The 15,192-nt window shown below is 50.7% G+C and overlaps 1 protein-coding gene across 4 annotated transcripts; it reads right to left on the bottom strand.

The window, feature by feature from the left end:
* Nucleotides 1–2,538: 2,538 nt before the first annotated feature.
* LOC131212070 (gastrula zinc finger protein XlCGF49.1-like) lies at nucleotides 2,539–5,922 on the bottom strand. 4 transcript variants are annotated; one of them, XM_058205808.1, is made up of 6 exons: nucleotides 5,576–5,922; nucleotides 4,986–5,376; nucleotides 4,721–4,900; nucleotides 4,352–4,435; nucleotides 4,027–4,206; nucleotides 2,539–3,843 (listed from the first exon to the last, which is right to left on the bottom strand). In XM_058205808.1, exons 2-6 carry the CDS (start codon nucleotides 5,197–5,199, stop codon nucleotides 3,749–3,751), a joined length of 753 nt encoding a protein of 250 aa, XP_058061791.1. In that variant the 5' UTR covers nucleotides 5,200–5,376; nucleotides 5,576–5,922; the 3' UTR covers nucleotides 2,539–3,748. The 4 variants fall into 4 exon arrangements, 3 of the variants coding, with proteins under 3 accessions (XP_058061791.1, XP_058061783.1, XP_058061799.1); XM_058205800.1 differs by having other exon boundaries at nucleotides 4,986–5,373; XM_058205816.1 differs by lacking the exon at nucleotides 4,352–4,435 and having other exon boundaries at nucleotides 4,986–5,373.
* Nucleotides 5,923–15,192: the final 9,270 nt, after the last annotated feature.

Genomic DNA, 15,192 nt, shown 5'->3' with positions numbered 1-15,192 from the left:
GAAAGTTCTGCCCGCTGCACTGAGGCCCCAAACTTGCAGCCTTCATTAGTGATCTTCTTTCTGATGGGGAAAGGAATTAAGAGTGCAATCGATCGGATTAATTATTGTACTTATTTTGGTGTTCCACAAAAAGGGCACAGATTAATCGTAAATACACTTCAACTTTTATCGTATTAAGCAAACAAATTGAGTAATAATTTTCGGCTCAATAGGTCGCTTAGAAAAGCAGGAATCATCATCCTTAGAAACTAACCGGAGCGTTCCGTAAGCGAAGCGAAGAGGCTCAGCACTTATTAGGTTTACCGGCACCGGTCCTGTTGCCATCAGCAGCTGCCACCAAATTCTCACCGTGATCTGAGGTCGTAACAAGCCGTAACAATCCCTAGCGAGCACTCCCAAGGAGCCCCAGGGACAAGGGCAGTGCAAATTGAATTGAATTATTCTTGGCTCACCACTTCATCACGGTACGGTGCCTGCACAGGCTGCGGCCACACGGCGGTGGTAGTACGCTCGAACAAAATCAAACAATCGCCCACGGGTGTCGGGGGTGCAATCTTAAGACACTACGCCAAAGAAAGCAGAGAACCCCTCGCGGGGCCCGGGGTCGACCCCTGGCAAATGGTATCGTGTCGTGTGCATAACAAAAGACCGCACACGCAAGGACCTGTGGCACCGTACGATTCCACGCGGGCGATCGTAACCAGGAGAGACAGAGAGAGAGAAGTTGTGGCCGTGGGATGATGACGCAGGGATTTGCTGTTTGCAGCTAATTTCTTCGTTTCACACATGACTTCTCGCAGGACGCAGGCCACGGTGCAGCCCGCGCACTCGTATCCTGCCTTCGGAGAAAAGCCAGGATCCCGGCTGCTGACCGGGATCAGACATCGGTCCATTGTTTGGTCGGTTTTGTGTCGTACCACAAAACAGCGCCCACAGCGACCCACGCCGGCGCACGCCGGGAGGTGCGAGGTGTCCGCTGGCCGTGCCCTCCCCGCTACGCTGGGATTATCCTTGTACGGTACGCAGTAGGCAGGCCCGAAACGACACGCACAGCGATCGGGGGCATCCTGTTACAAAGAGCAATCTAATAAATACAATTACACGTCGCCTTACATTTGCTCCGGCCATCGGGCGACAGAGGACGCACGACGACGCGGTAGTTGTCGCTCCACGTCTCACGTGATGAATTGAGTCGATTTATGTTGGGTCGCCTCCGGACCACGACCATTACACACTCCCGAAGAGACCCATGCGAAGGAAGTCATCAAACGTGTGTGCCTCAGGGAAACAACAGCGGGAAAAAAGGATTCCCAGGATTTGGCAGCACATGGACCTGCAGTGCACGACGGGACCGATTCGTCCCGAGCACGTCCTCTTCTCTCACACGCACGAAACGCAGCATAAAGCGACCCAATGATGGCCGTTCGTCTGTCACCTGGCCTCTCGGGGCTGTGTCCTTTGGGTCGCCATTGTAATGAAGATATTTATTAAATATTTGGATATGTTACCACTTCCCCGCCGGGGAGAAGCAAAAGCAAACACACGCGGTCCAGTCCCAGCAAGAAGGCTCACGGTCGACCGACTTGCACCGAATAAAGTCTAATCAGCGATCCCGATCTCTCTTGCACAGTATGGCGAAATTTTGGGTGTTGGATGGGCACATAAAAGGCTCTAGAAGGAAACAGAAAACGGAAAGATGCTCCGACGATCACGGAATCTTCGGAGTGACATCACTTACCGATATTGGGATGGTCCGTTCCCCGGCGTCCGGCCCTGCTCCGGGGGGAGTAGATGAAGGATTAAGATAAGCGGACGCACTCGGTCCCTTCTGCCTTTGTGTCTGGTGGCATGCGTTTTTTTTGTGGGGTATGTTTATTTTTGCTTGCAAATACTCCTGCTGCTTTCACGGCAGACACAGGGCCTTTGTCTTAGGATCGCTGCCGGCTAATGGACACCACGACGGCTGGCCGCACGTTACGACAGCCGACACTGTGGCTGGCCCGATTCCCGTGCCAGCTGCCGGCGATAACCAGTGCGTCCTTGCGTTGGTCAGCACGTCTCAAATTCTCGGAGCTTACGGACGGGCTCAACAAAAGAACAATAGACACCGGGACGCTAGTTGTTTTTCTTTTCCACCTCTGATTGATTCCTCGAACGATAGTCTCTCTTTGCTCGAGCAGCAAACCATTCTAACCGTCGTATGTCTTTGGGACCATCACTCCGCTTAAGAACCGTGTAACATCAAACGTGGATCAGATACGGACCGTGATAGGTTTCGTACCCCTATTAAAAGCTATTCATGTGTGAAATTAGCTTTCATCAGTGTTTACGATCGAGGATCACGAGCCTTCTGCTATCTTTATCTTTCGGATTTCACGTGAGCCTAATGAATATGCTAATGTCTGGCAGATGATAAGACGAGACGTGTGTGCAACACGAGCCACTAACTCTAATGCGATTGGACCCGAGACCAAATCAGCAGACTCAAAGCATACAGCATGGCATGTCCGTTTGGAACAGATTACATCTTTTGTCACATTTTATTACATAATGATTCTGTGCATCACATCAGTTTGCTACATAACTCATTTGCCGTTTGTCGTGTAATTACACAATTTATACCGCACGCACCTGTATCGGTTAGCTATGGCCCTGTAACGGAACATCCTTTCGCCTGCACTCCGATGTGGTTTTGGGTTAGTTTTACATAGACTTCGGCCACATTGTCGGTATCGTCCATTGAAGTAGGTTTACCTCGTATCATATCGAAAGTTTGACAGCTAAAGTACATGACAGGGACCAAAGGTTACTGCGTTCCGGTACCAGTTCGACAAAGAGACGCATAGCGCGGACTTTCATTCGTTATCAGTCACAGATCGACCCTCACCGATCGATCACTTTCCTTTCATTTATTCTACCTTCCTGTACACATTTGCTGGGCTGGCCAGTCGCAACATCGAGCCCCCTACAAGATCCCTACATTCACATTTACGCTAACGGATGAATAAGAAACTACAGCACAGTTATAGGAGGATCGCGCGCCCGGTTCTGTGCACTTTGCAATACCATTTACTCGTTCCAAGTAAGCTCCATCTTGCGCGTTGTGTTTATAGTGCTCCGCGATTCCGCGTGCGCTTTGCGCAAAAGCCGCGCCAGAGAGGCCGTGGCAAAACAAGACGTCAATTTTAGTAATCAAAAATAAATAACATGAATCAAGCTCGAGCGGAGCCTCGCCAAAAGCTCTACACACCGAACGCCGATCGGCAATCGACACGGATATTAACGGTAATAAATTATGAAATTGCTCTCTTTCCTACCTTTACAAAACAAATATATAAAACAAAGTCAACTCCCCAACGCCCCAAATGGTGGTTTGGCTAAAACCTGCAGGCGAATATCGTCGCAGAAGAAGAACCGTCTCGCAGCTCGCACGCAGGCGCCTCCTACCGATCTCGTGTTTCGCGACGATCGAGAAAAGCCGGACTTTCGCGACCGGTTGCACGGTTGCGGTTTGCGCGATGCGGGGCGCAGTGGACCGATAAAGTTATTATAACTTAAATTGCAACAATTTATTAAACGGTAAGCTCCCGTATCTGCCGCTCGGTCTACGGTCGGCGACGGTCTTCTTCCCGCCGCACGATCGCGCGGTGACAGCTGAACTTGATCAACACGGGTGAAGAAGAGACTGAAGATGAATTCACGGGTCCCGGCGACGACGACACTGATTGTATTTTACCATCCACCCGGTTTAGATCAGCGCGTAAAATGGTTTGATGTCCTCAACCTTTATGTTGAGTCCACCGGTGACCGTTGTGCTAATGGTTGGGGGGCTCGAAGGTTTACCTTTGTTTGTGATGGGCGATAAAGAAGAGACGATCGTGGACAACCGTAATGAACAAATTATCGACAAACAAGGTAAAGTAGTTGAACAAATCAAGAATTTGACTAATTTGACAACGAATTAAATGAAACAAAACCATCCGGACCATCGGGGCCGCGGGTGTTTAAGGGGTGCCAGCAACTTACAATATTTATCGTCCGCATGGATACGTATGTGGCTGTTCAAGGTACTGGACTGGCGGAACTGTTTGCCGCACACCGAGCATTCGAACGGTTTTTCGCCGGTGTGAATTTTCAGATGATTGGAAAGCGTTCCCGTCTGGCGGAACATTTTGCCGCAGTACGTGCAGGCGTACGGCTTTTCACCTGCGGACCGGCCGGGTGTGAAGGCCCCCACACACACGAGGCACACAAAAAAACAACAAACAAGAATGTGTTATCGCCCGTGCAATGCGACGATAAAGATCGATGGCCACCCGGGCCATCGGGAGAGTCAGGTTATGAGCCTTACCTGTGTGAATTTTAATGTGATTCGAGAGTGTCGTCGTCTGACGAAATTCCTTGGGACAGATGCTGCATTTGAAGGGTTTTATGCCTTAAAGACAGAGGTTAGGAACCGATCAGGTCAATGTTGTCTAGACGGGAAGGAGGGTAGAGAGAAGCTGTGGTCACTAGGCAGGGAATGTGCGTTTGTTGTACAAAGTTCCCCAATTGAACCCTCAATTCCCGTACAAATATGGTTGGAGTGAACAAAAAAAACTCTCAAATTTTTGGTTCATTTCCCAACGAAATGATAATTAAAATTCTCAATAGGTAGTGGCACCATGCGCTGTGCTCCGCCAACAGTAAAATGAAACAATAGGAGCGTGCGTGTACTTACAAAACTTATCATCCGAGTGGATCCTGATATGACTGTTGAGCGTGCTGGACTGGCGGAACTGTTTGCCGCACACCGAGCACTCGAACGGCTTCTCGCCGGTGTGGATCTTCTGGTGGTTCGACAAGGTGCTCAGCTGCCGGAACTGTTTGCCACAGAAGTTGCAATTGAACGGCTTTTCACCTGCGATCGGGAGAACCGTGCGTGAATGGATTGTTAGAAGTGATCGAAAGGAAACAGAAGGACACGCTGAGCCGTACGTACGTACCGGTGTGAATCTTCAGGTGATTGGACAGCGTGGTCGTTTGGCGGAACTCCTTCGCACAAATAGTGCACTTGTAAGGCTTCTCGCCGGTGTGGATCTTCATGTGGTTGGTCAGCGTACTGAGCTGGCGGAACAGTTTGTTGCATTCAGAGCACTCGAACGGTTTCGAGCAGTTGGGAATCTTCTCGCTGCCGGCGCTCTCCACTGCCTGTGACATTGGGCCGTGTGTGTTCGCGAGGTGGCGCAGATCGGATACACGTTGCGATGTTCCACGATTCCCCGTTCTGAGGTTCGTAATATTGATGCTTTGCTTCCTTCCCTGTGTTAACGTACTATCACAGCCATCATAGCTTTTTCGTCCGTTCGTTATCACGTTCAGCGAACGGTCATGCTGCTGATAACAGAGCAAAATGGTAATCATTAGCACGGGATCGTGGCCAGGACAATGCACGGGACAGATATTCCCTGACACATTGCCCCATTAACCCGCGGGGACGCGGAGCGAAACATTGCGCAAGTGTTGGGCAGATTGACAAAAACAAATCCTGCCCTATCCTAACTCCACGAATGGGCAGAAAAACATGTGGTCATACCTTGTTGTATTGCTATCACGGTCACCTCGGAGAAGCGATCCGATGCGCGATGGATCGCCGGACGAAAACGCCGAAACTACACGGACGAAACCATTGGGAAGCGGGCCCCCTTTGCAGTGTGACCGCCCCACGGAACCACGCAAGGACGCACGATGAATGCACCGCGTGCACCGCATGCACCGCGGACCACGATCACCGAACTGGGGCTCGTGTTGTACAACTTAACACATCTTTGCCAGCGTTATTCCCTGACGACGAGCACGGCTCATTGTCCTACGCTCCGTCCGTCACGATTATCCTACCGGAAACAAACAGGACACACGAAAACACAGCACACGCGCAGCCTGTTTTTATCACGGCAAATGCAAATGTTGCGAGAAACAGATTTTCTTCCCGAGCCGCCGTCTGACAGCTGAGAGCTGTCAAATGCCCGGTGCAGTAGTATGTGTTAAGACCGCTGCCTGTTTCGTCGACTCGATGAAGTGAGCGATTCGTTTCATCGATTCTGAATCGCAGCGCACGACGGTGCAAAAATTGTGTTCAGGGAGTTTTTCAATTTCAATTTCGATTTTACAGACCACTCAGGGATGTAAAACTTATACGTTTTTTTATTCTAAAAAAGTATCATAAAACGTACGAAAATAATAAAAGGAGATTGGGCAGAAAATCGCGGCATAATGAAGTCCTTTTCCACGCGCCCGAAACCACGATCGAATTACAAATTACACCATGCAAGAGACCTCAATTCAAGACAAAGCCGTAATAACTCGGTGGAGAAAATAAATCTCATTAAGCTCATGATGCGATGGACTGCATCAAGCACGTTTGCTCATCTTCATGCAAACGGTGAACATTCTGCCAATGACCCAACACCCGTTTTTTTTATTCACCTTCCAAATGTGACTTTCATTTTTAAAACTCTTACCGTGCGAGGGGAATCATCAGCGGCCAGCAGCTCTCTGGGGCTCTCGGTAAATAAAACCGTAGGACATCGGCACCCGGGCTCCACACACCCAACCCCGTGGCATAATGATCGGTCATTAGGCGTGTAATTTCTAGCTATGTAGGTTATGATTTGGCAACCTTTGCTCTCCGTCCTCGCTCGAAATCCGTTCCGGTCATCCCTTGATGCCCTGCCCGAAAATCCACCTGTTTCCTGTGGTGGTTTGGCAGGTATTTCGCTTTCGGTTAGAACACGGCGTCCTGGCTCTCTCTCTCTGGCAGCCGATTCAAATGCCCATCCAAGTGTAGCGATTAAGCGAAAAGTTTGCGAAGGCCATCACAAAAAAGTCAACGCTCGCAGCGGGTCCCGAAAATTCCTCAAATCCGTGGGAAAGCCGGGTGGATCTTCAAGGGCTTCAAAACGGCGGGGCAGCAGCGTGTCGTGTCCGGCGGCCCCGAGCCTGGTGGATGCATATCAAGATTTCGTACTCAATGAAAGTCAATTTAACGTTGCGAAGCGAACACTCTGGAAGATCAGCAGGTTAGCAGCAGCAGCAGCATCCAGCCGACGACCGGTCCAGTTGCCCCGAGACGAAACTTCCCCGAGATTACTTCAAATCATGCTGCTCCAAATGGCAGGCCCCGAACGCGGGTACACCTGCAAAAGGACCGGAGGAATTCGCCGCAAGTCTACGAATGTGACGGGCTAAAAATTGAAAAAGTTTTGCACGTGGCACAAGCCGATGACCGTATCAACTGATCGTGGGCCCCGTCGGGTACGGGCCAGGTTCGATGGCCAGATTGGTTCGTCCTTACACAGTGGTCAGCATTGTGAAAATAAAACCCAAAACGCACGCCGTACAATACTTTAGGCACTTTCACCGCAAAGTGGATGGATGGCCTCGGACGGCTCGGTTCTCGGTTCTCCCCACCAAAAAGTGGCTCCCGCCGGAGGGTTGCGATGGCAAGACAACTTATGTAATTATGATTTCACTCGCTCCAACACCGCTGCCGGCCACGGGTTTATGTGGTTTTCGACGTCCGACGTTCGACAGAGTAATTGTTTAATCGCCCCTGAAAAAAAATAAAAGCAATCAAACAACAGTTATTTCTGTTTTGGACCACTTTTCGGCGACGCGACAGCTAAAGGATGCACGTTGAGGCCGGTCCCCGTGTGCGGCGTTCCGATGCACACGGTTTGCATTAATCGAGTGCAATCAGCACTTTTTGGGTGCACATTCAAAGTGCATCTCGAAATCGAAAGGTTATTCACTTTTTATAGTGCGCCCGAGGGCGCGCAGCGAAACTGAAACCGAGACGGGCGCACGTACGGGCATCTGATTTCCGAAGGCGACATAATTATTTGATAATTGTATCAGCGTTGCGTTTTATAATGTGTAAAACGTGAAGCATTCGATACGAACACAAATGGAACGCGACGCGTGATGGATAATTGGCCCTAAGATCGAGAGGAACATCACGATCGTGCCTAATGATCATCAGCAAGGCACAACTCATAGGTCCCACACACTGCAGCAGCAGCTGATGCCGACAAACAATGGGCGAATTCTCGTTAAAAATCTTGATTGAAATACGGCCAACGGCGGCACACGCATCGTAAGGTGTGCGCCCAAAGTAAGGACGTAACAAGTTGATGAATTATGATCCTACCGGAACGCCGACGAATGGGTCCGACAGTCCGGTCCGGGGGAAAACATAATCTACGAAAAAGCACCAACTCATCCTATTGATTATAAATCTGTGGGCCGAGCGGCCCACACTAATGGCAGGTTGCCTCGGCGATGCCACACAGCCCGGCAGGACACCAAACATTCCCAAACCGCACCCAAGGACTCGGCTACGGAGAACCGAAAAACACACGCGGTCGATAACTCGCACCTTTCGGCGAACGGTTGCTGGAAGCTGCTCATTTCGACGCCTTTTTGGGAGCGGCCGCCGGAACGGTCGTAAAACGCCATCACCAACGCGATCACCACCGGCGAAGGTGACATCGGTGTAATGATAGCGCCGTGGCCACGGATGCCTTCGGGGCAATTTTTTACTACGGACTGAAAATGAACTGCCAAAACTGCCGGAGGGCCCCTGGCGGACACCGGGCCACCAAACTTTTCCGCTCAATGTGCCGGGCATATAATGAACGGGTTTACGGGGGACTCTATCAAATACCCAATTAATCCGACGGCTTAAACGTCGCCACGTTTCACTCGCCACTGGGAAAATTATAAAAATTACTTCTCGGTACCCTGAGTCACTGATTCGCTCTGCCCGGCCTCACCGGAGGTTGGGCTGCAAACGGCAAACAAATGCACGCGGCCATCGCGCGACTATCGCACGTCTTCCAAATCTGCACTTCGATGCACCGGGCTGCACAAAACGCGCAATGTGCAATGAAACTGCTATCTTATTATTATGCAAATGCTTGCCCCCGTTCATCTTTTTAACTGCACTTCGAACGGCGGCCCCATCGGTCGGCCTTTGCTCCGGGCTTCTGGGCATTGTGGCCAGATTGAGTTAGTTGAGTAAATAAATTTATATTTTTTTCTTTGCCATTCTTCCTCACGTTCGGGGTTTTAAGGACGCCCGAAAAAAAACTGGAGCTTGGGGCGCATCTTTTAGCTGCGTGCAGGGAGTCAACGCAAAATCAGATCAACGCCCAGCATCTTGAAGTGTCCCATGTCTATCCACCTACCGTGCTTTGGGGGCCAATTTGGGAGCATTTTCTTTCTTAAACGTAGTCAAAATATTGCTCACTCAAAATTAATGGTACTCCCGTTGGCCGTAATATTGGCTACATTTCATCCACATTCTACTCATTCTTTAGCACCCGGTGGTTGATTAAATTCAGAAATGATGAAAAATTGCGCCACTTTCGCGACTCAAGCCGTTCGATTAAATAATTATTGCTTCATCCGCCAAACGCGTTGCGCGTTTGGCGGGCCACCGCGAGTTGAAATTGATGCTTTGCAAACAAATTCTAAATTATTCCACCTGCAGTGGAGAATCTAATTTTGACAAACTCTCAAACGCGCATCAAACACCGGGCAGCTGCATCGAGCGGGCGCGCAATCAATCACTCGCGCAAAGCAATGATTTATTATGCACGCTATATGCTATGCTCGGCACGGCGATAAACGGCCGGACCGGAATTTGAAGCCCGTTCGTGTCCGTGTGCCATCCAATAATGGCAATCTAAGCGCGGCGATCGAGAAGCGTTAGAAGCGTTCGGGTTGCTCTTGATTTAGTTGCAAATTGCATTACTCGGCGGATTCGTCGCACTTGATTGCCGGTGGCAGGGTAGAAACGTAACACAGCGAGAGATGGGCCCCAGAATAGGGGGGCCGATATTAATCAAATATTTGTACGGTGCACAGGCGGCGAACCCGGCATCTCAAGCCGTCCCTGGCAGGCAGCCAGCGCCTGCTGTCCGCCCGGGTCGCAATGCCAAAAACCTCAGAATGGCAGACCGTGAGAGACCTCAGGAGACAGGACAGAGGTCCACCGGCGGGCGATAAAAATTAAAATCTGCTCCACTGTGCAGCGCGCGCCAAGAAGAGAGGATCAACGGGTCCGCGTCTTTGGGTCGGCCGTTTTTTTTCCCCCCGCTGCATCCCGGCCAAGTGTCCTTCGGGGGTCCCGAAGACGAACAGCCAATTATGCATCTACATAACTTTCCATTATTCTTTGCAGCGGGCAGCGTTTCTTTGGCGTTCCTTTGGCCCATCTTACTGACCGGCGGCTGGCCACCATTTTTTCTTCTTCACCGTCGGTTCTTTCGATTATTTGGCAATCTGTTCTGATCTGACTTTTTGTCAACGGTCCGCCCATCCGGGACGCAGAAAGCGGACGACGTCGGTCGGCGACGAGGATCGCGCCGGAATGCACATAAAATCAAATTTGCAAACGCCCGGCGCAAACCGTGGCGCGGCAAGCATTAGCATTCACGCCGTTCCGGTGGTGCAGCGGCTCCGGTGTCTTGGGAGACACCGGCGGGCAGCAAACGCGACACGTCGTGCGGACACTTTGGGGTTACACCCAGCGCTTCTTGTGTCCGACCGCGCGCGCGCGCGCCAGCGTTTGGCTTCTTAATTGCGGGGTAGTTTTCCGTTCTTTTCCCGGGGCGCGTTTTTCAACGCGCGTGCGAACCGCCACCATTCGCCTCGGGAGGTGCATGAATGCATTTTGGGTTTTTTTCTGACCACCGGTTCCACCGGCACCCGCCTGTCCGGCCTGTCGTCTGCCCGCTCGCGGTCCTTTATTTGCACAACAGATTTTGTCATCGAGCACCGCACAGCGTGATGGCGGCGCGATATTTCATCGCGATGACGTTGGGGGCACCCGTTCGGTGGAATCGCGCGGCTCGCGTGGACTCTCTCGTGGGCTGGGCGCACCCGGAATGATTTGTCTTCCCACCCGGACCCGGAGTGTGTGTTTTGCTTGGTCCTTTTACACTTTTTTTTAAAATATGTTTTATGTTGTGTTGTTTTTGCTTCGGTTTTTAATGTGTCCCCATCAGCATGGAGCAGCAAATTGTCCTTTGGCATGAATCTCAGTGTCCTGCCAGCATCTCTACACAACGCCCTTGGCGCAACATTTGCATCACCTTTGCAACATCATCGAGGAGGCTGTGGAAGGTGGATTTCGTTATTTTGAATTTCAAGTTTTGTTTGTTTTTCCTGCCCAAGGATTGCTCATTCGGTCCCCCCCGGGCTAAGTGAGTTCACAGTAGCGGTTCGGTTTTTTTTTCTGCCTTCTTGCTACCAAATTAAGTAGGCCAGATCGGTCGGATGATGGATTTATGACAGGTGAAGCCATAAAACGCCAACCACGCGCGGTGCCTCGCAGTGTTCGGAGCAGCGATGTTTGTTGAACTCAGTAGGCCATCATTTAAATAAACATGTTACGCAAAGTGGAATTGCAACGATGGCGCCTACCTTTTGTTTGCATTTTCTTGAATTTTTAAACGATTTCTCCGTTCACTCAGAGTTATGTTAATTTCCCTTCGGCACATAATTTGTTGCACTTCCTATTCAAGTGCAAAAAACGATCACCTTTTAAAGGAAACCAGGCTGCGAAATGATGAGAACCGAGAAGACCAACGCTGCCAATGCAAATGGCCGACCCGTCGAGTGCAATTAAAATCTCGTCCCTTGATAAGTCGCCTGGCCGGACTGCGGTCCTCAAACCTCAACACCGGCAGCGGCAACAATGTTGCGGCCCACAAATCCAGCCAGCCCGGCCAGCGGTCAAACAATTTATCGGGAGAGTCGATTGAAATGTGCCAAATAACGCCCTGTGTACGAATGCGGCATCAACAACCGAAAAGGACAGGGCCTGCCAAAGAGACATGCCGCTCGGCGATCCTTGACCAGTGATAGCAAACAACAACACCATCGAGCGTTGCGCACCGCGCAGAAGATCAGACCGTCCTCCGGGGGTCAGCGATCAGGGCCGATGGATGGGACGAAAATCCGTATCATTAGGCCCGTAAGCAGGTGTCAAAATCTTAAGCAGAATCTTGTCGGTCGGCCGGGCGCAGGTCGTGTTTTGGTCAGCCCTGAAGGTTGCCGCCAGCGCGCCCAGGCCTATAATTTAACACATTGCTGTGTTTGATCTTCGGTCCCCGGCGGCAACGGCGCCGGCGGCAACAGGTTGCCCTAGGCTTGGATCGGCACTGGAGGGAAGAGGATCGATCCTTTTCTGACCGGTCCGGTGCTAATTAGTTGCTTAAACGTCGATCGTCTATTCTAGGGCCCGCTAGAGTCTGTGCCGGATTCTGTGCCGCCTGATCGCTGCCTACGACGAATCTAGTATCTAGTGCTGCGGCATAATGTTGGTGGGCGTACCGACTCGAGGGGTCATTTGCGATACTTGGCCCTTTTTTGGTCTTCCCAAACTAAGGGGCCGGCCCAGCTTCGAGCATTAATCACCGCCGCCAGGCGCTTGTCGGATAATAATGGTGCCGGTAAAAATAATTTCAACAAACAAAACATTAATTTTATGTTGAAAAAATGAAGTGTGGCAACACCTTGGCCCTTGGTTTGCGTTTTGTAAAGATTTTTAAACATTCTCCGTATCCTCGAAGCGCGAAGGATAATAATTTAGATCATTCAGCAAAGGTTGGTGAGTTAAACTTTTCCGATAAGTTGCTACATTCGGAGGGCAGAATTCAATTTATATTGCTTTCATGTTTTCTGTTCGCAATTAGTAACAATTAATACCTGTTTGGCAAGGTGATACCTGTTTCCCCCATAATTACACAGTCTCAGGCCTCGGGCTGCTGGAAACGCAATTATTACACAAAAGTAAATATCCATCAAACGATCACCCGGACCCGGTTACGGATGCGTTCTTCGCGGCAACCGTTCCGTGTCCTTAAGTATGTGAATATTTTATGATCGCCCCTTTTGTTTGGCCAACATTCGCACATCTTGCTCGGCCATTTGGGCCCGGTAATTTTCCAACGCGCCGAGTGGCCGGCGGAAGGCGACATTATTAACATATACACCGCCTGGGCGCAAGCACCGATGCACCAAATAATCATACCCGGGAACCCATCGTCTTGCCTTGGCGCGTAAGAGACATCGTGCCAACCTGAGACACATTAAATCACTTCACCAAGCGCAAATTTCGTCAGGTTCGGTGTCCCCGGAAACAACCCGGGCCCGGTGCATCTAACGTCGTGGCATCGTCACCGCGCCCGGGACCCTATAATTTCGATGCAAAAACAAACAAAGTCACCGCCAGCGGACGCGAGCCGGCCTCCGCGCCGGAGGCATTAGACTCATTGAAATTGTTATTCCCAGCCGAGCAGGGAGGAAGATGGTCACCGCGTCACCGGCGTTTAATTTTATATTTAAACAACGCCAGCGAGAAGAAAGAAAAAACCGCGGACACCGGTTACACCACTGAAGGTGTATAATTTTAATATTTGAATTTATAAACATCGCTTACCGGCAACGGGGACGCGCTGGAAGATCGCACGTCGGTCGCGTTTGATAATTGAAGCCTCGAAGAAAAAGGCTCCCGTTGAGTTTTATTTATTTTATGGCCCTCGAAAGTGTACCGAAAATTGCCGCCCATACACGGTCTCATTTGCGGGATCGTGCGAGCCGCACCGGAATTTTGATCGACCGGTTCCTTATCAATTTGCTGCCTAATGTAAGAAGTAAAGCAGACAAAAGCCCCCCATAAATTGCGGTGCCATCTTGCCATCAGCTACCGGGTAATTGGCGATCGATCGACAGCCCAAAAGCGGCGATTGGCGCGTTCTGCGTTAGGAGGTTTCTCTGCCGAGCGCGATAGCAAACGGATCACGTCCGCATCCTGATCGTGGCACCCGAGTTCGCGAGTTTCGCACGACCACCGAGGGGGGCTACCGAAAGGAAGCACCAGTTGGCCGATGCTTAGTGTTTGGCGAGACCGCACAAATCGGCGGCAGCGTACCGATGCTAATTATCGTGGCGGAAGGCTCCCGGAACGCCTATCGGCCACATGTGCAAATAACTGCGCGCCCGAGCCGCCGAATTTGCAATTTACCCATCAGTCCAAGCGCACCCAAGCCCGAGGTCCTCCAGATGGCGGTCGCTTGGAGGAAGACGCAACAATGGACGCTGCCTGTCGTTGGTTGGCCAAATCGCAAATTCGTTGAACCGAATAATAACACGTCTCAAGGGGGCCACCAAAAACAAAAAAAGCGGGCTACGATCTCAAGGAAGGATCGAGTTTGGATTACGAAAGCCTGCGCCGCTCGTGGATAGCAATTAAGCCCGTAGTACTGGGCTCGTTTCGCGGTACTTGGGTAACAAAATATTCAAGACCGGCTACCGTCAACGATAAGACAGCCAAATCATGTATCTTTGTGGCGGAGATCGCGAGATTGCAGGGCTGTCAGTGCCAAGTCACGGACGGAGTTGCGAATCCAAAAGCCACACAAACGCGAACGATCGGCGAACGAAATTTGCTTTCCACGCGTTCGGAGCGTATCGATAATCGTTATCCTTTTCGTCCCGAGATAAGCAGTTAGCAAGTGAGGGGCAAGTGTATCGGTACGCATGCTGTTGAGCATAAATGAATTAGGTGTTAATTCGCGGATTCGTATGCGGACCACCGGGCAATGTTTATGATAGTAATTTGGGCGAAGGTGATGCACAAATTGTCCCGTAAACGTATCATTTTAAGGATGTGTAATGAACGTTGCGATACGATCGTTACACAGAGTGTTGAGGTAATTTATCCTCAAAACTTTATCTTTTCCTAAAACAATCGTTTATTTTAGAACAAATAATACATCAAAACGAAGCTGATCTTAAGTCTACAATCATCGAGGATCGTACTAGGACCTTTTTATGTGGCCCGTCTGGCTTGGCTTTTGCAACGGGCGCCAGACAGTGCCCCTTCCCGTGCCCTTGTTCCGACCGAGCCGCTCTGGCCGAGTTTCCGGTGCGCTATTTCTAAATCAAACATCAACCATCCGGAGGTGGTGCCGGGCGCCTCCGATTAAGGCTGTTTGCTTTTGCGGACCACGGCGGGCTGCAACATCGTCGGTGCGAGTGCGAAGATCATAAATTAGGTCGGTAAATAAATGCCGCTGCTAAAGCTGCATCCTGCGCGTCTGGCGGCATCATCACCAGCCATCGGCTGCACTTCCTTCCTTC

This window comes from Anopheles bellator, chromosome 1 (genome assembly GCF_943735745.2).
Source record: "Anopheles bellator chromosome 1, idAnoBellAS_SP24_06.2, whole genome shotgun sequence".
Classification (NCBI taxonomy): Eukaryota; Metazoa; Arthropoda; class Insecta; order Diptera; family Culicidae; genus Anopheles; species Anopheles bellator.
The sequence above is the reverse complement of the archived record's forward strand: the minus strand, read 5'-3'. Positions and strand labels throughout refer to the sequence as shown.

What these genes read in the sequence shown, in the direction of transcription:
- LOC131212070 (XM_058205808.1), bottom strand. Translation starts at nt 5,199, where the DNA reads ATGTCACAGGCAGTGGAGAGCGCCGGCAGCGAGAAGATTCCCAACTGC. An exon ending in TCACCTGAAGATTCACACCG is followed by an intron (nt 4,901 to 4,985) that starts GTACGTACGTAC and finishes TCCCGATCGCAG; the next exon opens with GTGAAAAGCCGTTCAATTGC. An exon ending in CCACTCGGATGATAAGTTTT is followed by an intron (nt 4,436 to 4,720) that starts GTAAGTACACGC and finishes TCTGTCTTTAAG; the next exon opens with GCATAAAACCCTTCAAATGC.